Below are 25,810 nucleotides of genomic sequence, written 5' to 3'. Positions count from 1 at the left end.
GCCGCAGTTGGGCTCAGGTGTGTGAGTTGGAACCGTGTCGTGCGTCGGAGATGAAACCGCAAACATAATGTCTTGGCTCGCCCGAGCGACTCCCTGGGATTTCCGAAGGTATTAAAGTCAGGTGGGATTGCTCCCCCAGACCCCCGGGGCCGGTGGGGTTTTAGGAGTCTGGAGAGCTTGGTTTGGTGGCATTGTCTTGCAGCTGTGTGAGGATGCAAGGACATTTGTATAGAACCTGGGAATTTGTGTCAAATTGACATTAATTTGCCTGAATGATATCACTTTCCCAAGGGGCTGTTGAAATTGAAAGTCGGCCATTAGTCAAGCACATAAACGTTTGCTCATCTCTACTGGGAAGACCTTTTCCCCACCCTCCCGAACACAAGCAGACCCTCCATAACCACTTTCCTACCCAGAAATTATCATCATCTTCATCATTATTATTATTATTACGGTATTAAGCACTTTTTGCCAAGTACCGTTCTAAGAACTGGGTAGATAGGAGGTCATCAGGACGGAAACCTTCCCTCCCCCTTATGGGACTCAAAGTCTAAGAGGGAGGGTATGGAATCCCCATTTTACCGGTGAGGAAACTGAGGCACAGAGAGGTGAAGTGACTTGCCCAGGGTCACACAGAAGGTGAGTGCGGAGCCAGGATTAGAACCCAGGTCTCCTGACTCCTCCCGAGCCTGTGCTCTTTGCACTAGGCTACACTGCTGCTCTCAAGTACACACCTCACTCCCGTAACTCATCTACTCTCTTAGCTAACGATGCCAGGGTCGTAGAGATTATTACGTTGGTATTAAGCATTACTATGTGCAGAGCACATGTGCACGGGGTTTGGGCCTTCGTTTTCATTTTTCATTTTGTTAAACTTTTTCCGAATTTTGGGGCCTTCAGAACTACAAAGGAGAAAAATGGGTGAGAATCCGTCAGAAAAAGGTTGAACCATTTCTGGAGAAGAACTGGGATTTATTTCTGCCCCTTAGAAGTGTGCGTTGGTGGAACATAACCCTGCCTCCCTTCTCAGAACTGCTGGCGGGAGAGAGAAAGAACTTCTTCTGTTCCCGACACTGGGAAACAGCATGGCCTAGTAGATGGACCCCGGGCCTGGAAGTCAGGAGGACAGGACTTCTAATCCCGGCTCCTCCATTTGTCAGCTGGGTGACCTTGGGCAAGTCATTTAATGTTGGTTTTTGTTAAGCGCTTACTACGTGCCGAGCACTGTTCTAAGCACTGGGGTAGATACAGGGGAATCAGGTTGTCCCATGTGAGGTTCACAGTTAATCCCCATTTTACAGATGAGGTATCTGAGGCCCAGAGAAGTGAAGTCACTTGCCCACAGTCACACAGCCGACAAGTGGCAGAGCCGGGAGTCGAACCCATGACCTCTGACTCCGAAGCCCAGGCTCTTTCCACTAAGCCACGCTGCTTTCTCCTCTTCACTTCTCTGTTGCCTCAGTTACCTCATCTGTACAATGGGGATGAAGACTGTGAACCCCAATAGGGACAGTGACTGTGTCTAACCCGATTTGCTTGGATCCATCCCAGTGCTTAGTACAGTGCCTGGCACATAGCACTTAACAAATACCGCCGTTATAATTATTCCGAAGTACAGTGCTCTTCACATAGGAAGCACTCAGTAAATCCCATTGATTGACAGATTGCAGAGCACTGTACTGAATGCTTGCCCCCATCTTCTTCCCTCAGTACCTGAAGTACTGTACAACTGAAAATAGATTTGCTCCCAAACATTGGAGAATCAGAAGTTTTGTTGCATCTGAATGATCCCAAATTTAAACAAAGGGAACTCTTTGTAAAATCTGGGAATTTCATCAAAAGGGTGTGAAGCCAAAAAATAAAAAATAAAATAAAGATCCTTGCACCTGGAATAGCATGTCAGTGGGGAGAATCAGCTTTGGATCACTGAATGGAGCAAAGAGGTGGGAATTGAGGTCAAGTCTTGAAGGTTGAACTTTGTGGTGAAGCAAAGTGCCCGTTTGCCCGTAAAGTTTACGTGTAGACCTTTCGCATATTTTTGCACTCTGTTGCTTCCTCCTGCCTGGAACCTTAGTGTCTGTGTCTTCCTCACTGGATTGTAAGCCCCTTGAGGGCAGGAAATGTGTCCATTAACTTGGGATACCTTCCCCGCTTTGGCACAGAGTAAGCACTCAAATACCGTCGATTGATAGATTAAGAAATACGGCTCTTCTATAGATTTTGAGGAGGAGAGATATGGTTAAAGTGGAGGAGTCAGGAGAATGTCTGTCTTGGGTTAATTTGGGGGTCCAGACAGTAAGCGCTCAATAAATCCGATGCACTGATGGACCTACTTGGGAGAGCAGAATTCAACAGAATTAGCAGACAAGTTCCCTATGAATAATGAGCTTAAAGTCTAGTAAGCGCTTAACGAATACCAGAAAAAAAATTGTTAAAACACACAGTAAGCGCCCAGGAAATACAGTTGACTGATGGATTAGCAAAACCAAGACTGAGACTTTTTATACTCAAAGTAGTTTTATTTTGAAAGAGTCTTCTATGCTTGTGCTGTTTGAGGTGCAGTCTCCCCTGTGAGATTCCTAATCATTTTTTCTTAATGGTATTTAAGTGCTTACTGTGTTCCAGACCCTGTACTAAGCACTGGGGTAGATACAAGATAATCAGGTCGGACACGGTCCACGTCTCACATGGGGCTAACAGTCTTAATCCCCATTTTTTCAGATGGGAGAACGGAGCCCAGAGAAGTGAAGTGACTTGTCCAAGGTCAAACAGCAGACGCACGATGGAGCCGGGATTAGAACCCAGCTCCTCTGGCTCCCGGGCCCATGCTGAATTCAGTATGTCACGCTGCTTCTCTTTGTACTTAGTGCTAATCTCACCTTTATGCTAATCTTTGCATTTAGGCTCTCCGTCCAAATGCTCCCGGATTTCTTGGAGCTGCATAAGTGATTATACACCTGTGTCTACGCCTGTGTCGCGCTACTGTTTCCTCCGATCCGAAAGTTTAAATGACATATTTTTCGTGTTTCGGCAAAAGAGTTGAGACAAGTCGGTTCCCCACTGCCCCTCTCTGGTCTTCGCATGCTAGAAAGGTGTTGAAACCATACCAATTTATCGAGGTTAAACGAGTTGAAAATGAGTAGTTTCTCAAATGTTCTTGGCGAGCTTTGTTCTCTAGTTGACGGTTGTGTCTTGAATCACTGTCTGAATCCGTATCTCATCTCTGTGGCAGTTACTCAAGCTGCTTGTGGGAACAAGTTTGGCTGACTATAACCTTTAATTCTGTCCATTGAGAATTTCGGTCGCTCTCCTTCCCATTAAAACAAAACAAAAAAAAGAATATCGATTCCCTCTCAACTCTAGAAAGTGAAAAGCCTCTTCCAGAATCGCCCTCTAAAAGTAGGATTAAATGAACTTCCAAGGGTCTTATAAGGAGTGGCTTGATGGTTTTCTTGAGCTTTTTTTTTCTTTTTGAATTTGGTCCTCTCATAATTTCCCAGTGTGTAGTCGCGTGCTCTGCTCACAGGAAGCACCGAATAACTAGTAGTCTTAAGTTGCCTGGCGTTGAGAAGCATGGCATGGTGGATGGAGCGTGGGCCTGGGAGTCAGAAGGTCATGGGTTCTAATCTTGGCTCTGCCACTTGTCTGGTGAGTGACCTTGGGCAAGTCACTTCACTTCTCTGGGTCTCAGTTCCCTCATCTGTAAACCGGGGAGTCAGACTGTGAGCTCCAAGTGGGACAGGGACTGTGTCCAACCTCACTTGCCTGTATCCAACCCAGCACTTAGTATAGTATCTGGCACATAGTAAGAGCTTAACAGATCCCATTATATTTTTAGTTTTAAAGAACTCAGTCACGCAGGCAGCCCCGAAGTGGCATCTAAAAGTTTGAAAAGGACACAGGAGTAGGCAGGTTTGGAATGAGTTGGTGGGCCCGGATCAGTCCGTCGTTTTTGGAAACTAACCCGCAGGCTCCGGGTTTCGCCTCAGGGCTCACACCTCCACCAGCCTCTCCTCAACCCATCTCCTCTTCCCCCGCCAGGCCCCTCCCCGCTCTCTCCGCCCTCTCCCTCTTCAGAACAGAGCCGCAGCTGGCAGTGTGGTGTAATGGAAAGCGCACGGGCCTGGGAGGCAGAGATTCCGGGTTCTAATCCTTTCTCCGCCGGTTGTCCTCAGATAAGTCACTTCTCTGTGCCTCAGTTTCCTCCGCTGTGAAATGGGGATTCCAAATCTGTTCTCCCTCCTAATCAGACTGCGAGCCCCATGTGTTTCCCCATGATCTTGTATGTATCCCAACGCTTAGTACAGTGCCTGATGAATATTATTATTAGAGAAGTTGGACTTTTTTCCTACAACTTCCCCTAAGCAAATCCTCGGGGCATGTGGCTTTAGAACTTGGGGGGTGGGTGGTTTTGGGGCTTCCCACCCACCCCAAGGCCTATACTCTGCGTGGCTCAGTGGAAAGAGCCCGGTTTTAGGAGTCAGAGGTCATGGGTTCTAATCCCAGCTCCTCCACCTGTCAGCTGTGTGACTTTGGGCAAGTCATCTCACTTCTTGGTGCCTCAGTTCCCTCATCTGTAAAATGGGGATTAAGACTGTGAACCTCATGTGGGGCAACCTGATTACCCTGTATCTCCCCCAGCACTTAGAACAGTGCTCTGCACATAGTAAGCACTTAACAAGTACCGACATTATTATTATTGTTATTATTAGAGAGCTGCCAGGGGTGGTGGTGACAGTGTTGATGGTGGCGACGACAGCCGAAGTGGTTTTTCTTCTTCTCCCGTGTGGCTTCCAAGTCTCCAGGCCTTCTGATTGTTGCAGGGCTGGCGGAAGCAGCGAGCTCAGCAGAGGCGGCCAAGAGGCCCGTACCCCCTCTGAGACATTGAAGTAACCCCAGGGACCCTTATTAACCTAATGAAGAGCTCTGTGTTCGCCCGATTTTATTCAGCGTTCAGCCCCGCCATAGTCCTCTAGAGAGTCAACCCTGGTAAAATCATCAAAGGCCGAAGACTAGTCTTAAGAATTGCTTTTCTCTCCCACGAAAAATAGCTGTTCAGGCTTCCGGGCTTCTCGAAACTCTGGAATAAGGGCGATTTATTTCTAGATTTGGAACTTACTAAAGATCCTGGATTTCTTAGGTATCTTCCCAGGCTAAGCCCCTCCTTTCCTCTTCTCCCACTCCCTTCTGCATCGCCCTGATTTGCTCCCTCTTTTCTCCCCCCGGCCAGCCCCACAGCACTTCTCTACAAATCTCTCATTTATTGATATGAATGTCTGTCTCATGCCCTGCACTGTGACCTTGGGCAAGTTACTTCACCTCTCTGTAAAATGAGGATTGAGACTGTGAATCCCACGTCGGACAGGGACTGTGTCCAGCCCAATTTGCTTATATCCACCCCAGCGCTTAGTACAGTGCCCGGCACATAGAAGGTGCTTAACAAAATACCACAATTATTATTGTGATGTCAGTCAGTGGTATTTGAGTGTTTACTATGTGCAGAGCAAGTACCAAGTGCTTGGGAGAGTACAATAAAGACATACATTATTGTATGCGCTTTTTTCCCCCTAACATTTCTCCTGAGAGGGTGAGGATGGGGAATCTAAAGCCTCAATTCCACCGTTCCTGTGCAGGCGTTTCTGCACAGAAGCAGCGTGAATTAGTGGAAAGAGCACGGGTTTGGGAGTCAGAGGACGTCGTTTCTAATCTCGGCTCCGTCACTCGTCTGCTCTGTGACCTTGGACAAACCACTTCTCCGTGCCTCAGTTACCGCATCTGTAAAATGGGGATTAAGACCGTGAGCCTCACGTGGGACAAGCTGATTACCTTTTATATACCCCAGCCCTTAGAACAGTGCTTGGCCCATAGTAAGTGCTAGACAAATGCTGTCATTATTATTCTCTGTTTCTACTTCTGCTCTTTAAGAAATGTTGTCAACCTCCCTAGGCCATTTGAGCCTGGCCGTTGTGGGTAAAAGCCGGTCTTCTCTTCAGTCGCAGGTTCTCCATCCCGTCCCACAAACCAAAGCGTTCAACGGCCGAAGGCGTGTCCAGCCTCCTCGTCAGGGAAACCCCAGGCGGCTCCGGGGCAGCAGCCGACCCAGCCCGGGGCCCCGCTTTCGCATCCGTCGGATCCGTCAGTGCAAGAAGGTATTTGAGAAGTTTAACCGCTTTGCGGTCGAGACCTTCTGCCAGACCCAACTTTTAAAGCCACCCGATCGACCATGCTGTAGTCAACAGCAAGCAAAATTGTCCCATGGGTGCAGAGGCTTGAGCAGACTGAAACTCGTCCCGTGTTATCCTACCCTGGTTTCATAAGTGTCAGCTCAGAATTATGTACACATCTGGAGTGACGGTCCACAGAAAGCGATGAAGTCCGTGCGCTCTCATTTCTGTTCAATTCATTATTTTTGAGCGCGCTGTCATTTCACAAATCAACGGTTGTGGGCTCAGAATCCGGGCTTGTCCCTTCTCATATAATAATAATAATAGTGTTAATAGTGGTATTGGTTAAGTGCTTACTATGTGCCAAGCACTGTACTAAGCGCTGGGATGGATATGAGGCAGCCATATCCGACGTAGTACGAGATGATCTGATTGGACACAGTCCGTTGTCCCATTCGGGGCTCAGTCTTGAGGAGGGGGATGAGGTATCCGACAGGGAGACGGCAGCTAATCGGGGAGTGCCTCTGGGACCCAGGCCCTGCCCCGCTCTCTCTCGCTCCTTTCAAGCACTACCCAGCGAAATCCAGTCGCCATCGAAGAGTCCGACCAAAAGAGCTTTCTCTGATCAATAGTTTGGCGTTGCTCTCTAACGTCGGCAAGTTGACTTCTCACATAGACCCTCAATTTCTTAGCTTGGGCCAAATCATGGGACCAGAATCCATCTGTGTGGTTTAAACTCTTGGAACTCGAACCAGGCAAGGTGAATATTGGGGTCCAAACTGCAAGTATCATATTTTTTTTTTCCACTCATTTCAACTAAGTTCTAGTACTAGATCATTCTTCAGTTTTTTTACCTCAGTTTCAGTAGTGATAGGATGTATTAAGCGCTTACTATGGGCAGAGCACTGTAGAAAAAGTGCTGGGAGAGAATCCTCAGGTGGGAATTACACACGGTTGCTGTCCCTTGGGGTGCGCTTGCCCCTGGAGATGAATGTCGGGCAGACCGGGGAAGAGATCCGAGTAGCTCTGAAAATCAGGTAAGATACTGGGAAAAACACCCAGGTCTCTGCATCCAAAAAGAGATCCGGCTTTTGCTTAGGGCATTTTGGGGACAGTAACAGGTAAAGCACCTAGGAGAAGGAGGGAGAAACAGTGTGGGCTGAGAGAAAGCACGGGCCTGGGAGTCGGAGGACCTGGGTTCTCATCCTGCCTGCCAGTTGCCTGCTGGGTGACCTTGGGCAAGTCACTTCACTTCTCTGTGCCTCAGTTTCCTCCACAGTAAAGTGGGAATTAAATGCCTGTCCTCCTTCCTACTTCCTGTGAAACCCGGGCCGGATAGGGACTGTGTCTGACCTAATGAACTTGTACCTACCTATTCATTCATTCAGTGGAATTTACTGAGTGCTTACTGTGTGCAAGGCACTGTACTAAGCTCTTGGGAGAGTACAGTATAACAACAAACAGGCACGTTCCTGCCCACAACGAGCTCACAGTCTGCCCCAGTGCTTAGGACGTTTTTTGACACATAGGAAGTGTTTAACAACACCCATAACCTGTGCGTTCTAGAGAAACATACGTAAAGGGCTTAAACAGAAGGCATTTGGCATGTATCTCTTGGGACTAGACAGATGATCTGCTTGTCACCCATCTTTCTCTCGTGTTCTCCTGTCACATCGGTGCCTATTTCAGTCTCATTCCATTTTCCCTCTTCCCGTCTTTCTTTCTAATCCCCTCTCCTCCAGGATGGTCAAGGAGACCATCCTGCCTCGTTCTGAAAATTGTCCTCACCTCCAGTTCCAGTGGGAAAAAAACACAGCCTTTTTGTCTTTTTCCATTTTACTAGTAACCTGCCTGTACAAGAAAAGCATTCTTGGCCAAGAACCCACTGCTCTGACTTGTCCGTAAAAGTCACTCGAGAAGATCACTGAGGAAAAAGGATTGTTTTTTAGGTGGGGAGAAGGCAGTTTTCATTTTTTGGCCGAAGGAGACGCTTTCTGCTTGGTGGAAACTGCTCTGTTAGTCATCCTGGTGTGGTTGGAATTGCTCATTGATTTATTTTCTTTAATGGTATTTGTTAAGCACTTACTGTGCCAGGCAATGGGATAGATACAAGCTAATAGCTTGGACACAGTGCATTTCCCACATGGGGCTTACAGTCTTAGTCCCCATTTTACAGATGAGGTAAGTGAGGCACGGAGATGTTTTCATTGGGCTTCTTGCTTCCTTTCAGTGTCCAGTGCCTGAGGCCAAATGGAGCCCCAAGGAGGAAAGGAGAGATTCTCTAGTATCACCTCGAAAATCTTTTTGAAATCTTGAACTTAGAAAGGCCACCATCATAAGGGATTTGTTCCCTGAAGATCAGTTTTACTTATTTCCTTCAGTGGTGGTGTCTCGGCAACAGGGAAGATGGTTTTCACTAAGCAGCCCCCTAAAAATGGTCTCCTAGAGGAAACCCCCCTAAAGGACTTAAACCAGAAGCAGCAGCCGAAACAGTGTGGCCTAGTGGAAAGACACTGGACCTGGGAGTCAGTGGAGCCAGGGTGTAGTCCCGGCCCTGCCACTTGTCTGCTGTGTGACCTTGGGCGAGTCCCTTCAGATCTCTGTGCTTCAGTTTCCTCATCTGTAAAATCGGAATTAAGACTGTGAGCCCCACCTGGGACAGGGACTGACTGTATCCAGCCCGATTTGCTTGTCTATACCCCAGTGCTTAGTACAGTGCTTGGCACATAGTAAGCGCTTAAACACTACAATTATTATTGCAATAGAAAATAATTTGCAGACACCGTTCCCTGCCCATAACCAGCGTGACTTAATGGATAAAGCACAGGCCTGAGAGTCAGAAGGTCATGGGTTCTCATCCCGGCCCCGCCACTTCTCTGCCGTGCGGCTTTGGGCAAGCTGCCTCACTTCCCTGTTATCTCATCTGTAAAATGGGGATGAAGAATGTGAGCCCTGTGTGAGACGTGAACTGCGTCCAACTGGATTTGCTCATACCACCCAAGTGCTTAGTACAGTGCCTGGCACGTAGTGAGCACTTAACAAATACCATTATTATTATTATAAGGAGCTTATCCCCACCCCCAAGGAGCTTACTCATATGTTCATTTTTAAAAGAAAAAAAAATCCTCAAATGAACCAACCTGTGCCTGAATTCAAACCTCGCACAGGTAGATTTTTAAAAAGCCATTTTAGAGCCAGAGGAAACTCAGTGTTCGTAAAGAAATTGTAGCCGGTACTCAGATCTGTCCAGCCACGGCCAGGCTGAGCCAACTGCCCCCCCCCGGCCCTGGAGGCTCCCGGGAACCATCTGGCCAACAAACCCTGAAGCCGTAGTCAGCCTTTCACTGGGGCCCACGGCCACCAGGTCCCGGACCTCAAACGTGAACCCGCAGTGCTCAGTTTTGTGCCTCGACCGAAGGCCTCATCCAGTGTGATGAATGTTTTATTTACTCTGCCGATGAAACTGGTCTTAATGAAGAGTCATCGCCGAGCAAAATCTGACTCCCATTTGGGAAGCAGAATGGCGTAGGGGTAGGGCACGGGCCTGGCAGTCAGAAAGTCGTAGGTTCTAATCCCCGATCCGCCACCTGTCTGCTGGGTGACCTTGGGCAAGTCACTTGGCTTCTCTGGGCCTCAAGTTGTCTCACCTGGAAAATGGGGATTTAGACTTGGGGAGGGGGGGCAAGTGGGACAGGGACTCCGTCCAACCCAATTTGGTCGTGTTCACCCCAGCCCTTCGTACGGTGCCTTAGTAAAGTAACGTACACAGTGAGCGCTTAAAAAAGACCACAATTATTATAATTATCATTATGAATTCTCTCACCTAAATGTAAAATGATTGAAAAAAAGGGTCACCCTCGTGCTTTGTGATCATTCAGGTGTGGAGAGTGTGCTTGGTCTAGAAAAAAAAATGTCACAAGGCGGCCTGTTCCCCAGGATCAATCCAAGATTTGGAGCACAGTAGCAAATTATTTCCTGAAAGAAAGACTTCCAGAAACAAAACCCACTGCTCTCAGACTAAGATGAGACTGCGATACTGTGTTTACCCTTTCAAAATGAAGCTTTGATTAGAGTCAGTGGGCGAGAAAATAAGCCTGACCCCGGTATCACCGGTGCAGATCAGCCTACTTGCCACGCTCCCTTCTCCCATTGTGAGGTCCGTCACTGATTTCCGAGCTTCGTTCCCTGCCACGGTCTTCAGAGCTCTCTGAGACCTGTGATTGGCGGGGAGGAGGTGACGGACCTCCATTTTAATAATAATAATAATAATAATTACAGTAATTGTATTTAAGTGCTTACTATGTGCCGGGCACTGTATTAAGCTCTGGGGTGGGTACAACCCACTAAGTCGTGGCTATGGCAACTAAGCTCTGGGATGATGCAGGTGTCTCTGTGTTGTTGTGTCGTTCAAACTCTGCACTGAGGCTACTTTGATGTCTTCCAGTTATCTGTTGCCATAGCAGTCCAAGCCCGCGCTGGGGCTCCCTTTGATCCACCTGGCTCTCCGCTACCACGGAGTTCAAAGCCAGGTGGGGGAGGGAGACGTCTTGGTGCCGCACAACTTCATGCCGGGCCAGAGTTCAAAGCCCATCTGTGGGGCTGCCGTGGCCACTACCACTGCTTTATGAGAGAAGGGGGGAACAAGAGACGAGAGAATCTAGAGCCGAAAATCCTCCCTTCCGTAAATGCCCGTGTGCCTGCTTCTTCTGCCTGGGAGAGCGGACGCTGTCTCTTATTCATTCGGTCGATCGTATTTACTGAGCGCTTATTGTGTGCAGAGCACTGTACTGACCGCTTGGGAGAGTACAACGGGACAATAAATAGACATTCCCTGTCGCCAACAAGCTGGCGTCCCTTAGTGCAGGGCTCTGTCCACCATAAAGGTTCAAAGATGCTACCGAAGGATTATTGGACCTCCACAGATCATCTGGGTCTTCTGAGAAGGTGAATGATAAAATAATTCAGGCCAGGAAGCACGATGGAAAAAGTTTGGGTCTGGAAGTCAGGAGACGTAAATTCTAAGCCCAGCTCTGCCCTCTTGCAGACGGTATGACCTTCACCCCCCCCCCCCGTGCCTTGGTTTCCTCTCTGGAGGACCTAAGTCATCAGCTCCCAGGGTTATCCCTTCTCGGGCCTATGTGGGTGACTCCCAAATGGGCATCTCCGGTTGCCCGACCTCTCCCCTGCTCACCAGGGCAGTGTGTGTCCTTGGTGTTTCTCAGATATGTAGCCTGTCTGAAACTCAACCTGGCTTTCTTCCCAAATCCCATCACTGTAATCGCCACCACTGTGCCTCAATCAGTCAGTGGTATTTATCAAACGCTTACTGTGTTAGAGCACCTTACTGAGCACTTCAGAAGGGACATTATAAGAAGGTCGGAAGACATGATCTCTGCCCGCGAGGAACTTACGATCTAGAGGGGGAGGCAGGCAGTAATACAGATGTCTTATGCCGCTGAGTCGCTTCTGACTCTTAGCGACACTAGGAACGCCCCGCCTCCACCTGTAATCGCTTAGGTAGTGTATCCGTAGGGTTTTCTTGGTAAAAATACGGAAGTGGTTTAACATCGCCTCCTTCCACGCAGTAAAATTGAGTCTCCGTCCTCGACACTCTCCCGTGCCACTGCTGCCCAGCACAGGGGAGTTTTGACTTGGAGCGGATTGCCTTCCCCTGGCGAATGGGTAGGCCTCTGCTTGACTCTCCCTCCCATAGCCGACACTGTAGAGGACTGGAAACTCTCCAGGTGCCACCCTGGGGGGGAATACAGACGGATCTATCCGTAATTCATTTGTGCTTGCTGTGGAGCTGAGGGTGGAGTGAATATCAAGGGCTTCTAGGGTACGGGTCCACGTGCATAGGTGACACCGAAGGGAGTGGGATTAGGGGAAATGAGGTCTCAGTAGGGGAAGGCCTCGTGGAGGAGATGTGCCTTTAAGAAGGCTGTGAAGGCCGGAAGAGTGGTCATCTGTCGGATATGAAGAGGGAGGGTGTTCCGGGCCAGAGGCGGGACATGGGAGATGGTTGGTGGTGAGTTAGACGAGACAGAATAGGTTAGCGCTGGGCGAGCGCGGCGGGTGGGGAGTAGGAGAGAAGCGAGATTCCACAGAAGGACCATCTTTAACTGCCTTGGTACTCCGTCTCCTGCACCTGCAGATTCATTCTCATTAAAATGTCCATCCACCTGCTCCTTCTACCCTGGTTCAAACCCTTCCCAACTCCTAGGTTTCTTTGACAACCTCCTGTACCGGGTCTCCCTGCCATCAGTCTCTCCCTTCTTCAATGTCTGCTGTGTACACGTAGACGAACAGCTTCTGAAAAGTTGAGCTGATCACCTCACTCCCCTCCCCTCAAAAACCTCTAACGTCACCGTATTGCCTATCTCATTAAAGCAAAAAACTCTTGATTTTTGATTTCAGATCTCTCCATCAGCTGACTCCATTCTACCCCTCAAAGTTGGACTCTCACTTCCCTCAGGCTCAACTTCGAACCGTCTCTTGGACTTAATCAGTTGTATGTCAGCTGTGTGACTGTGGGCAAGTCACTTAACTTCTCTGTGCCTCAGTTTCCTCATCTGGAAAATGGGGATTAAGACTGTGAGCCTCATGTAGGACAACCTGATTACCCTGTATTTACCCCAGCGCTTAGAACACTGCTCTGCACCTAGTAAGCGCTTAACAAATACCAACATTATTATTATTATTTATTGAGCTCTTACTGTGTGCCGAGAACTGGACTAAGCACTTGGGAGAGTACAGTATAACAATTTAACAGACACGTTCCCCCTACTGTTAATAGTAGTAATATTTAATAAGTGATTACTCTATGCAGGGCACTGCTGTAAATGCTGGGAGAGAATACATAGGTGGCAAATTAGACATGCAAATTTTAATCCGTTGCTCACGTCATCCTTTCCATCTGGAACATTCCCCCGCCCCCTGCACCATCCACCGAGCCTCCTCCTTTTCTTTCTTCAGAGGCTTCAAATAAACTTGTCCTGGTTCACCTCTCATAACTTTCTTCCCGAGCCTCTCCGTCCCATCAGCAACCCCACAGCTCCTGTGTTACCTGTGTATTTCTTGGGTTTCTTCATTTGATTATTTCCTTGTGCTTGTGGTTTTCTCAATCGGGGCTCCAGTCCTAACAGCCTGTGCGTTCGTCTTTGTGTTTGCTTGTCTCCCCGTGTCGTCCTCTCAGTGAGACCCTGTTTTCTCAGTAAGAAGCAGCATGGTATAGCGGATAGAGCACGGCCCTGGGAGTCTCAAGGTCATGGGATCTAAGCCTGGCTCTGCCATGTGTCTGCTGAGTGACCTTAGGCAAATTGCTTCACTTCTCTGTGCCTTAGTTACCTCATCTGTAAAATGGGGATGGAGACTGTAAGCCCTATGTGGGACAGGGACTGTGTCCATCCCGATTTGCTTGTATCCATCCCAGCGCTTAGTATAGTGCCAGGCACATAGTAAGCACTTAACAAATGCCATGATTATTATTATTATTCTCCTCCAATACATTCCCTAGTGCCTAGTACTGTGCTTTACAAAAGATTCAGACAGGGCAACTACCAAAAGGAGAACTTTATTAGACAAACACAACATAAAGATGTCGTCTTAAACTTCAGTCGGCACCTACAACAGTGTTTTTGTGACTTCTTAATTGTCTTTTCAAGATTGGGTCATTGGCTTTGTCATCTTTAAAGTTGCCTGTATAATTTTGGATTTTAGAGCTCATCTTGGTCCCGATTGCATTAGATAATTGGCCTTCTTCTTTATACTTTTAAATGTCCGAACCCTCGTGATTTTGAAAGAAAATGCCTTATTTCCCAATAAAGGGGACTTATAGAGGCAGATACAAAGGAGTAGCTTTGAGTATTGATCTTCTGCCACTTTTTTTTTCCCTAAAAAAAGACTTCATAACTCCGATATACAAGCTTGGTAGTGTGTCTAGCATGGCCAGGAATAGTTGTATTTCAATTTGGTTAGGCTTCAGAGTATATTTTTCTCAAGCATGAGGAAAATACACTTTGGAGTAATTGCTGCTACCTGAATTGGCAAAGTTTATTAATAGTAATGATAATGATGCTATTTGTTAAGTGCTCATTGACCCTTTTTGGACCGTCTGTGTAGGAAGGAGTAGGATTTAATCCCCATTCTGCCAATGAGGAGGAAACAGAGGCACAGCGACGTCAAGTCACTTGCCCAAGGCCACACAGCTGACAAGTGGCAGAGCCGGGATTAGAATCCACTTCCTCTGATTCCCAGACTCTTTCTACTTCAGTATACTCCTCCTCATTAAACAAACCCCACAATTATTAGTATTATTTCTTCTCCAGATTTAGAGGGAGGATCGAGGGATTGAAGGTTGCAGGAAAGTAGGGTGGCCTGATGGAAAGAGTATAGGCCTGGGAGTCAGAACTCGGGTTCTAATCCTGCCTCTGCCGCTTGCCTGCTGTGGATGACCTTAGGCAAGTCACTTAGCTTCTCTCTACCTGTTGCCTCATTTGTAAAATAGGGATTCAGTATCTGTTCTCCCCTCCTACTTAGGCTGCAAGCCCCGTGTGGAACAGGGATTGTGTCCAATCTGTATATACTATGTCTGCCTCAGTGCTTACCTCAGTGCCTGGCACGTAGTAAGTGCTTATCAAATAACACAACTACTATTATTATTATTAGTTTTCTCGTCTTGCCAACATTTCTAATTCTAGAACAATATGTAAGTAAAAACCCAGTAAAAACTTTTTAGTATAAAGTACTTCCAAGTACTTTATTTGACCTAATATTTATCCATCCACCAGTATTATTTTTTATAAATGGGGTTGAAAAGGTATGGATGGTTCCCAGAATTTTGAACAGTTCTGGGTAGCTTTGTTTAATGGGCCTGCCATTAATTAAAAATACTTAAAAAGGGTTTATTGGAGAACATCAAAATGCCTGCTTGAGAATTTAGTGAATCAGAGAAAGACTCATTGGTCCCCTGTGAAAACCTCCAGGAAAAGTAACCTTTTTCTTTTTTTCTTTCAACGTAGGTTCTCTTGTCAGATTTGTGCTACAAACATATTTATTCTTTAAAAATGGCCTTACTTTATCCATAATCATTCTTGAATTTCCCCTTTTAGAACAGCTTGAGTACCCCAGAAGGAGTTTTTTTTTTTAAAAAAAAAGCAGACTTTATTAATGAAGCAAAACTTGGACTTCCAAATTTCTACCTGATTTGGAGTGATTTATTACATATTTTGGTTCTCTTTTTGCAAAATTTGTCTCCAGTTCCCAAGCCACTCGGAGCTCACCTGATTTTTCTCCCTCTTTTCCCATTTCCGGCCTCTCCAGAGAAGGAGCTATGGACCCACTGAGGCTACTATTAATTAGTTGTAGTAGTGGCCTGCAGTTTCTTCCCTTTTAGGTACCCACAGGACTGCTTTGAGCCAGAACTCAGCTGAATCGTTGGCTTTTTTCACTCCTTCAGCTCGAGAAAAGCTAGCTTGGATTAATGTTTTAAATTTCAAAAAATAGCAGTTTGGCCTAGTGGATAGAGTCTGGGCCTGGGAGTCAGAAGGACCTGGATTCTAATCCCGACTCTGCTGTGTGACCATGGGCAAGTCACTTCACTTCTCTGGTCCTCAGGTACCGCATCTGCCAAAATGGGGATTAAGACTGAGAGTCCCATGTGGGACAGGGACTGTGTCCAACTTGATTAGCTTGTATCTACCCAGCAGTCAGTACATACAATGCCTGGCACATAGTGTGCGCTTAACAAATGCCATGAATTTCTCAATTCAGGAAAAAAAAATAACATTTCCAAAAGCACAACTGTCCATCAGATATTCAGGAACATTGCCCCAACTTCATCACTTTGGAAAATATTTGTTCGAATGAGGCACCCCTAACACCCAACCCGACGAGCCTATGTCCCGACTGTTTTGGGGGGGTTTTGCCAACTGTGTAACGGAGGTATGCTCGCTGTTCTCAATTCGGTATCGCGCATGTGGGGATCTCCTGTGGAATGGCTGAAATTCTCTCCTTTTCGATGCAATGACGTGATTTGATTTCTCATCTTCCCTGTGGGTTTTGACTTGTGTTTGTGCTCTCCCCTTCACAGGCATGCAGTATGGTGGATATATTAATAACCAAGCTAGCTCAGCACCGACTCCCTTGTCATCAACTTCAGATGATGAGGAAGAGGAGGAGGAGGAGGAGGAGGAGGAGGATGAGGAAGCAGGTCTGCTTTAGCTTTACACTAGTTCTTGATCTTTTCCTGCCCTAGTTGTTTTTTTCTTTTTTTATTTCCTCCGACTGGGTTTTTAGACTCTGCTTTAAACCTCCCCCTCTCCGTCCCCCCGCTCCAACCCCCATCCTCCAAAAAACCCCAGAAGTTGAGAGTTTAACTCGATGATAAACGTTGTAGTTGGAAATGCAGTTTAGGCGAGGTAGGTGAGATGACCATCTCTGTTTTTCCCAACCATCTCGTCGTAAATTACGTCTCATAAACGGGCAGATTTGCATGATGAGAGAATGCTTTTATAATCTCCCCGCCAGCCTTTCACCCCAATGCACGGCATTTGAAACGTGTCCTGGTTCTGGTGGGAGCTTTGGACTGATTGTTGCTTGGGCACTTTGCAGAAATGAAACTTTAGTACCTGCATGTTTCTTCAGTGTTGCTCTGTTGCAGTCCAGCCGAAGAGAAACAGTGTTTTACGCTACCGTGGTGGGTGGTTTGGGCTGTACAGACAGTTGCGACTCTGCCTCAACCAAATAGTAGAAGCTCAAGATTGGCTTCCTCAGAGGGGTTTCAAAAAGCAGTGGTTTTCTTTCACAGCCAGACCAAAATCGACCTTTCTGCCCTTGCTGGATAGATTCCCAGGATAGTCTCTTGGCTCTAGAACTCTTTGAGAAGTAAATGGTTCTTGGAGTCACTGGGCTTCATTCTCCTTTGCGTCATGAAATTCACCCGGGAAGAGGATCGGTTACCTTAAAAAAGTCCTCGTGATCCAAGATCTTCAGTCGCCTCTTTCTCTGTCATTTCTGTTCAAAGCGCATTTTGTTTTCCTTTTGTTTTGGGGAAAGTGTTCAAGCGTCTTTCTGACCAGACTGTTCCGAGTGGCGTATCATTAGGCGTGTTTCGTTCTTTCCCATCTCTGTGCTTTTGTGGTGCATATTCCAAAATAAGATGTATTTTCTCAGGGCATATTGTTCCTCATCCAGAATTATTACTCATTGTTGGGCTCTTTCACAATTGGGTGTCATTGTTTGAAGGGCCAGGTGCTGAGACTCATCATAGGCTCTGGAAAAAAAACAACAACAATAAATTTCTTACATTTGGGGACTCTAAATTTCTGTGCTGTTACTTGTATTGTGCTTACTTTCCCCTTACCGTATTGCTCTGAAACCTAGCTGCCCTAGATTTAAGAAAACTGGCCTAAAATCAAACACTTCCCTTCCCTACCCTCTTGCAAACACATGGATCTTGCCCACACCAGGTGGAAACATTTCTCATTTTGTGGAGCAAGCATCAAAACTCACCTGTGTCTAACAGCACAGTTCTTATTAGCACCTAGTTCTACTTGTTCCTATTTGTTTTTTTGTTTTGTTCCTGGAAGAGCTGAAAACGAAGAAAGGTCATTCAGATCACCTCCTGATCGGCTCCAGAGTTTTCCCAGTCACTCAGTGGTATTTATTGAGCACTTACTGTGTGCAGAGCACTGTACTGATCCCTTGGGAACATAGAAGCAGCGTGGCTCAGTGGAAAGAGCACGGGCTTTGGAGTCAGAGTTCATGGGTTCGAATCCCAGCTCGGCCACTTGTCAGCTGTGTGTCTGTGGGCGAGTCACTTAACTTCTCTGCGCCTCAGTGACCTCATCTGTAAAATGGGGATTAAGACTGTGAGCCCCACGTGGGACAACCTGATTCCCCTGTGTCTACCCCAACGCTTAGAACAGTGCTCGGCACATAGTAAGCGCTTAACAAATACCAACATTATTATTGTTATTATTATTAAAGTTCTAGACTGTGAGGTCATTGTGGGCAGGGATTGTCTCTGTTCATTGCTGAATTATACTTTCCAAGCGCTTAGTTCAGTGCTCTTCACACAGTAAATGCTCAATAAATATAATTGAATGAAGTTTGAAGTTGATAATCCCTGATCCCTGCCCTCAAAGAGTTTACGACCTCATGGATTGCCCTGGGTAACGGCAGACCTGCCTTTACCTTCCCCTGCCCACTGACTTCCTGAGTGAGTCTGAGTACATCACCCCATGCCCCCCCCCCCCAAAAAAAACAAGATGAAGTTTACCAGGGCCGGGGGCTTTAATATATGAAAAACAGTCTCATTCAGGCCCATGTACTGACTTCAGGTCCCAAGTAGGTTCTGGGACAGGATGAGGGGCAGATGTCTCCAGAAACATATCTCCTGTTTGACCCTGTGGTCTCTCCACAGATATTTATTTCAAACAGGATATTAGCTGTGCCCCGTGTACATTGCGGCCTGAAACGGATTTTTCTAGAACAGAATTCTCAAAAATGAGCAAACCCGAAACCAACCCACTGAATCACGACGGCTTCTCCTCCCCTCCTTCTCGAAGCCCACCACTCACCGTTCTGAGCCATCACTCCTCCGTTTCCCAGGCAGCGGTAGGAAGAGTCTCCTCTAGGATGTCCTGGACTCCAGGACTTGAGCAGTGCAAAGCTTGGGTGAGCTTTGAGAGAAAACAGAGTATCGTAGATCCCCTCCAAGACCCGTTGCTGATTTTTTGAAGCAAGTGTTTTTCTGAGCTAAAAATAGATCAAACTCCTCACGGTGATTTCAGAGCAATACGGTAGATTTTCTCATCAGTTCGGGTCATTTTTGAATGAGTGTTTGCATCTCGTCTTACTACTTGCCTGTCCGTAGCTCCCCAAGCATTTCTGTGCAGAGGTGATTGCTTGAAATCGTCGGCCCTTCCCCCGGAGTCGTGGAAAATTGCTCCCGTGGTAAATTACTGTCGTGGTACCGCAGCAGTGGTAAATTATATGTATACGGAGATGCAACAGGGATGCTGACCTCCCGTGCACGCGTCCGGGACTGCTGACCAATGGGCATCTGGTTTGTTGACTCTCCGTAGGCATGATAGAGGGTAGGGGAGATGCCGGACAGACAGCTGTCTCCCGCAAAACTGTCCCCACCGTGGCCCCAAAGCCACCATTCCCTGTCCGTGGGTGATTCCGTTGACAAGCGAGAGATGCCACACAGAGTCGTTTCTGCTATAAAGCCACAACTTGGGTGCAGTGCGATATCACAGTAAGTGTATGGAGCGCTGTAACTTGATCCAACAGAAGACCGTTTGTCAGCTTTGCGTAGGAAACTGTGTATCACTTTTGTCGTTAAGGGCGGGGAGTCGGTCTTCTAATTCTGTTGCATTATACTCTCCCAAGTGCTTAGTACAGCGCCTTACACGTAGAAAGTACTCAGTAAATACCAGTGGTTGATTAATTTGGAAAAATATGCCGTTTCCCATTTGAAGGAGTGACCTTTTGAGAAGTTTCAGACTGGTTGTCTTTAAGATGCTCCGGGGCTAATCGGGGCTTCTGATGCAGAAACGAGAGGCAGAGTACATGACACAAGCTCGAGAAGCAAAACCCACTCCCCTCGGTCTACGATTTCAAGGGTTTGGAGCCGTCTTCCGCCTAGGCTCTTATTTACCGCTGAAACAATGGCAGGCGCTTGTCCGTGTTGGAGTTTTCGAGAATGTGGCATTTGAGTTCGAGGGGTGTCGAGAATGACGGTGGGCATTTGTACAGACACGCACACGTGTACGTATGCGCATCCCAGGGGGACAGCATTGACTGTGACATTGTGATTGGTGTCTGAACCTGGCTCTTAAGGCCGACTGTTTGACTGATAATCCCTTCCGTGCTGTGTGCATGTTCGGATTGCCGTCTGCCGTCCTGTTGCATTTTGTTACCCAAGCGCCTGGTGCCATTCCTCCATCTCGGTATCGCTCATCCCGGCGCCTTTGGCCCCGAGACGGTCCACCCCATTGCAAAATGGAGCACGCCGGGCTGACCTGCCTAAGGCTGCGCTTGTCAGGCTGCGTCATTTGCCATTTTCCTTCAATGCCTTCATCCCCCAGGCCCGTAGTTGAACGTCTCCTGTTGGCGCAGCAACATAGAAAGGGCTCCGGGTAGTGCCGACGGATGAACCGCGCTCCTGAGACTTCCCGACCGAGAACCGGCGCAGAGGAGTCGCTGTAGTGGAACTGGTCAATGCCCCCTCACCCCACTTGTCCCTGACATGACCCCACCATGTGGTGCACAGTGCAATTCAAGAGCAAGTGGGTGGTCGGGGTCGGTATTTTTTGTTAATGGTATTTGTCGAGCGCTTACAATATGTCAAACACTGTTCCGAGAGCTGGGATAGGTACAGGTTAAGTCGGACACAGTACCTGTCCCGCATGGGACTCCTGGTCTTAAGTAGGAGGGAGGACAGGTATTTGATCCCCATTCTACAGTTGAGGGAACTGAGGGACAGGCAAGCAAAGTGACTTGGCCAAGGTCACACTGTGTGAGCAGTTGGCAGAGCCAAGATTAGAACCCAGGTCCTCTGATTCTTTCCAGTAGACCACGCTGCTTCCGCTGGACCTTGTCACGGTATAGTGCAGAGAACATGCAATGGCTTTATGTATTGGTCTGTGGACTCCCTTTTCTACCAAAAGGACCGCAGCTTAATGCGATTTCCGAGCCGTAGCAACAAAAAAGCTCCGCGGGCAGCCGGCCTTGGTAGTCACTCATGTTTTTGGCTTGAGATACCCCTTTAAAAGTCCAAGTCACAGTCCTTGCCCTCTCTATCATCCCTGGCTGCAGTGCTGTGGTCTGGTAGAGGAGAACAGGCTAATACCAACTTCTTCCTAGAAGTTGGAGCAGGAGAGAGGACAGAGTCACAGCCGGTAACCGATAGCAGGAGTTTGGAATGATAAGGAGATGAACAAATCGGGGGAAAAAAACAAGTAGTGAAAGCAAAGCAGTACGTACAAGGATAAGGATTGTTTTGTAAACAGAAATACCAAGGACAGCTGTTGGGTTCACGTGACCCAGTGCTGCAGATTAGTTGCCGAATGTCTCCTGGAGGAAGTGGATCTGCCTGCAAGGATTTGAAGATGAAAAGAGATGTAGCCCAGAGCATTTAAAGGAGGAGGAGGGAGTTCCAGGCCGGGAGAAGGGTGTGAACAGAGGGGCGGAGGCGGAGGGCAGTGTAAGGAAGGAGGCACGGTAAGAAGGTTAGCATGGGAGGTGCAAAGAGGTCCAGTTGGGGCATAGCGGCTGAAGAGCGTTCTGGCGGACAGCCTGGAAAGCCAGTCGGACAGGAGTCTCTGATGCAGTGAGAATGGAAATCCTTTGGAGGTTTTTGGCGGGTACCAAGCAAACTTTTAGAAAGCTGTCGGCAGCAGGGCGTAATGTAGATTGAGGAGGGGGTAGCCCGGTGATAGGGACTCCACTGAGGAAGCCGACAGAGCAGACTCTCTCGGGAGTTGAGACCTTGAGCCAGGACGGGGACGGTTCGGGTGGAGAGCGGGAAGGAGTCGGGAAATCCTGGGAAAGGTATAGCCCCGGACCGAGAGTTAAAAGAGAGCGAGAAGTCCAGGAGGACACCAGGTTGCGGGTTTCTGGGACAGGGAGGTTGGGCGTGTGATCAGCCAAGAGTAAATTTAGGAAGAGCGGGTTTAGAAGGCAAGATGGGCAGCTCGGGCGGTCCCGTGAAATCGCAGCATCCTGTAGGTGAGAGAAACGGAGATGGCAAAGCAGGAGTGGGATTAGGGCTCGTGATGGGAGTCGTCCCGTAGAGGGGGGAATGGCAGCGAGGTAAATGGGTGAACTTCCCGAGTTCCCGAATGCGGAGGGAGACCCAGGGCCGGACGTTGGGCCCCCCCCACCGCTGGTGGGGGCCGGGAGGGGCCGGGCCGTCTTAAAGCGTTTTTTCTATCCACCCTGTTTACAGTTTCAGCCATGCCCCAGGTTACAACCAGCCCCGGGATAGAACCCGTATTGTTCGATGCCTCACCCCACGCATACATCCGGCCGGCCTTGACGTCCCAGCCGAGCGATTCGGGTAAGTACGTCCCTCCCCGCCCCCGCCTCCCCCCCGGCCGAGTCTAAGAGATCGGCCGTGAGTGGACCTTGGAGGCAGCTCTTCCCCGAGTCTGTGTCAGATTTTTCGAGTCATCGAAGGGAGCCCCAGGAAGCCGTTGAACTGGAGAAGCAACTACGTTGAGCGAAAGGTGGAGCGGATGTCCCGACGTTCATCGCCGCTCATTCAGAGGTATCTTTGTCCCATGAGTATCTCGTCGGCGCATCACTGCCGAAGGTGGAAGCGTTTCAAGCAGTGGTTTCTCCATCGCCGGCTTAAAATCTGCTGCGGCCAGTTTTCAGGAAGGCGGACGAATTTGCAAGTGTGTTTGAAGAAGAGAATCCCACTGGAAGAGAGTTCAGTAGGGCACAGTGGTTCAGGAGTTAACCTGCTTCAAGGTGCCTTCAGAAGAATGGAGAGGGCTCTTAACCCCCTTTCTTCCCCCACTTGGCAAATTATTCATGAAATGGGAAAATCCACTAGCAGGCAGCCGAACAAGACTCTACTTTTGCAGCCTCGTAATCATTTTACGGTACCTCGTTCATTTATTTTGTGATACCTCGTGAATTTCTGTAATAAAGAGTAAGCAGGATTAGGCAAGGTGGGGTGTATATTCCATTTCAAGTCACCCTACGGCAGCTGCTTCATTATTCTGAAGCATCCTTGAGTATTTCCCTCACAGGTCCCACCCAGAGGTGTGATGTGATGTCTGACAGGGGTCACCAGTTGGAGTAATGGAGAAGCCGTATTGCCTAGTGGACAGAGCATGGGTTTGGGAGTCAGAAGACGTGGGATCTAATCCCTGCTCTGCCACTTGTCTGCCGCGTGACCTTGGGCCAGTCACTTTACTTCTCTGTGCCTAGGTTCCCTCAGCTGCAGAATGAGGATTCAATACCTGTTCTCCCTCCTGCTTAAACTGTGATCATATGTGGGAGCTGATTATCTTGTTTCTACCCCAGTGCTTAGTACAGTGTTTGATACATGTAAGCACTTAACAAATACCATCATTATTTTTACTCAAATGGAAGCAGTGTCCCGAAAACTTAAACGTATGTGGCAAGGGCCAATAATTAAGAAAGTCAGCAGTGCCATAATAGGCTAAGTACCGCTAGCCCAGAATTCTGTGTTTGATGAGCACAGGATTCTTGAAGGAATAAAGAGATTGTTGTCCTCTTTGGTATGTATCTTAATGCTTACATTTATAGATGTTCTAACACCCCTAGCTTTTTCCTGTCCAGCCCCAACTTTCCGGCTAGCATGCCGTCGTGGACTGCTTGTCCATTCATTTATCCAAACCGCTCTTTGCCTAAAGTAACCCGGTCGACTTTAGATTGCTGAGGATAAGTTTTTACAATTTACGGAGTGTAAATCATTGTCTCTAAAGTTTGCGTATTTTCTTAATCCGCATCCCTTTCCCCTGTGCCTTTTGAACGCTTTCATCAGGTGGTGGGGTGTTGTTACTGAATCATTTGTGCTAGGTTATTGCCTAGAAACATCGTTTCATTTCTCATCCACTCTCTGCAGTGAATTGCAGGGTTTCTTGGGGGAATAGTTGAGAAGGAAGGACAGCAAAGGAATGACTTTTTTTCTCTTTCTTCATTTAACAAGTTTTTCCCCCTCGGATTGTATCAATATTATGGAGCATAAAGCAAGCCTGGTACCAATTGGGGGGTTTCGGCTGGGGCCCTGCTAGGACCCCGAATTGAAGATTTGCAAAAGTCCTAGTGTCTTTCATTCCCACAGCCACTTGGGTCCAAGATTGAGGGAAGTGGGCAATTAACTTTCAGCATTCCCTGGAACAGTGCCCGGCACAAAGTAAGTGCTTAACAATTACCATAAAAAAGAAAAAAAAAAGGCATTCCCCTTACCGTGCTTTCTGGAAGCGAGGGTGATAGGAGGAGAAATAAGAGGAATGCTCTCTGGATCAGTTTGTTTTTTCTGGTCGTGATCATGTAATCCGGGTTTTATGCAATGAGCTTAAGGCCATTCATTAACAGATGATGGTTTCACACAGGACCGATCCCCGCGGAGGCTTAAGGGTATTGTGTTTTCAATTTTGGATCTGTAGCAAGATGAATCCATTCTTGCAGAAGCGAAGGTGAAATCAGCATCGGTTGCAACTAGCGTCCGACCGGCTTTTGTCAGAATTTGATTTCTTTCCCTTTGAAAAGGGGTGGCTGCAGTGTCTCATTCTGTCCTGCACTGAAATGTCCTCGCTCGCCCGAGGCAACTCAGTACCTTTTTCAAAGGGAACCTGAAGGTGATTTCCTTTTGTTTCTTTGTTGGGGTTTTTTTTTTGGTGGTATTTCTTAAGTCCTTACTATGTTCCAGGCACTGTACTAAGCACTGGGGTAGATGCAAGGTAATAAGGTTAGACCCAGTTGCTGTCCCAAGTGGGGCACACAGTCTTAATCCCCATTTTGCAGATGAGGTAACTGAGACACAGAGAAGTGAAGTGACTTGCCCGAGGTCACAAAGCAGACAAGCGGCAGAGCCGGGATTAGAAACCAGGTCCTTTGACTCCCAGGCCTGGGTTTTTTAATACTACTACTGATGATAATAATAATAGTAATAACTGTGGTATTTGTTAAAGCAGTTACTATTTGTCGGCACCGTACTAAGCAATGGGGGCTATACAAACAAATCAGGCTGGACGTAGTCCCTGTCCCATGTGGGGCTCCCAGTCTCAATCCCCATTTTACAGAAGAGGTAACTGAGGCACAGAGCTGTGAAGTGACTTGTCCAGCGTCACGCAGAAGACAAGCGGTGGAGCCGGGATTGAAACCCAGATCGTTCTTACTCCCAGGCCTGTGCTCTGTCCCTCTTTCCACTAGGCCGGGCCTTCTGGTGTCATTCGGTCACCCTCCACCACCGCCTCCAGCACAGGCCCCCCGTCTCTTGGATTTTTCCTCCCTGGATGACAGGGACCAGCTCTGAAGTACAGACTGCTTCATCGGTGGGCTGGTTGAGTTCAGCGCAGAGGATCTCGGTGTACTCAGCAGTGGAACTCTGGGTTGCCGAGCTGGGGGAAGCCTATCCTTGTAACCGGGAATGACGAACCCCCCCCCCCGCCCAGGCCAACTGCCAGGGTGTCCTGTGTCTCTGGGCCGCGGGGACCGTCTGGCCTCCCGTGCTGTGGAATGCACACCTTACTCCAGATCATAATTAATAACGATGGTACTTGTTAAGCTCTTAAGATGAGCCGAGCACTCTTCTAAACTCCAAGATAGATACGTGGCGCTCACACACTTAATCCCCGTTTTCCAGCTGAGGTAAATGAGGCCCAGAGAAGTGAAGTGACATGCCCAAGGTCACACAGCAGACATGTGACGGAGCGGGATTAGAACCCAGATCCCTTTGACTCCCAGCCCAGGCCCTGTCGACTAAGCCACCCTGGTTCTCCGATGATCCCGATCATTGTCCGGGCCAGCCGGGAGGGGTGCACGCCTACCTGTGACCAGGCGATCCGGGCCAGGAAGAAACATGGAGACCCTGGAGACTTTCAGGAAGGAACAAGAGAAGGGAAAAGCCCAAGTCATAAGAAACCAATTATAACGTA

At 48.0% G+C, this 25,810-nt stretch overlaps 1 protein-coding gene across 1 annotated transcript in view; it reads left to right on the top strand.

Annotated features, from left to right (window-relative positions):
- The window catches only part of SEC24B (SEC24 homolog B, COPII coat complex component), a 102,133-nt gene that overhangs the window by 25,445 nt on the left and 50,878 nt on the right, over nt 1-25,810 (top strand). Inside the window, 3 exon segments of the mRNA XM_039913680.1 lie at nt 5,994-6,149; nt 16,255-16,374; nt 22,123-22,233. Of these exon segments, the coding sequence (XP_039769614.1) occupies nt 5,994-6,149; nt 16,255-16,374; nt 22,123-22,233 (387 nt within the window).

Source organism: Ornithorhynchus anatinus, chromosome 12, assembly GCF_004115215.2.
Source record: "Ornithorhynchus anatinus isolate Pmale09 chromosome 12, mOrnAna1.pri.v4, whole genome shotgun sequence".
NCBI classification, from domain to species: Eukaryota; Metazoa; Chordata; class Mammalia; order Monotremata; family Ornithorhynchidae; genus Ornithorhynchus; species Ornithorhynchus anatinus.
This window is presented reverse-complemented; position numbering and strand designations above follow the sequence as displayed.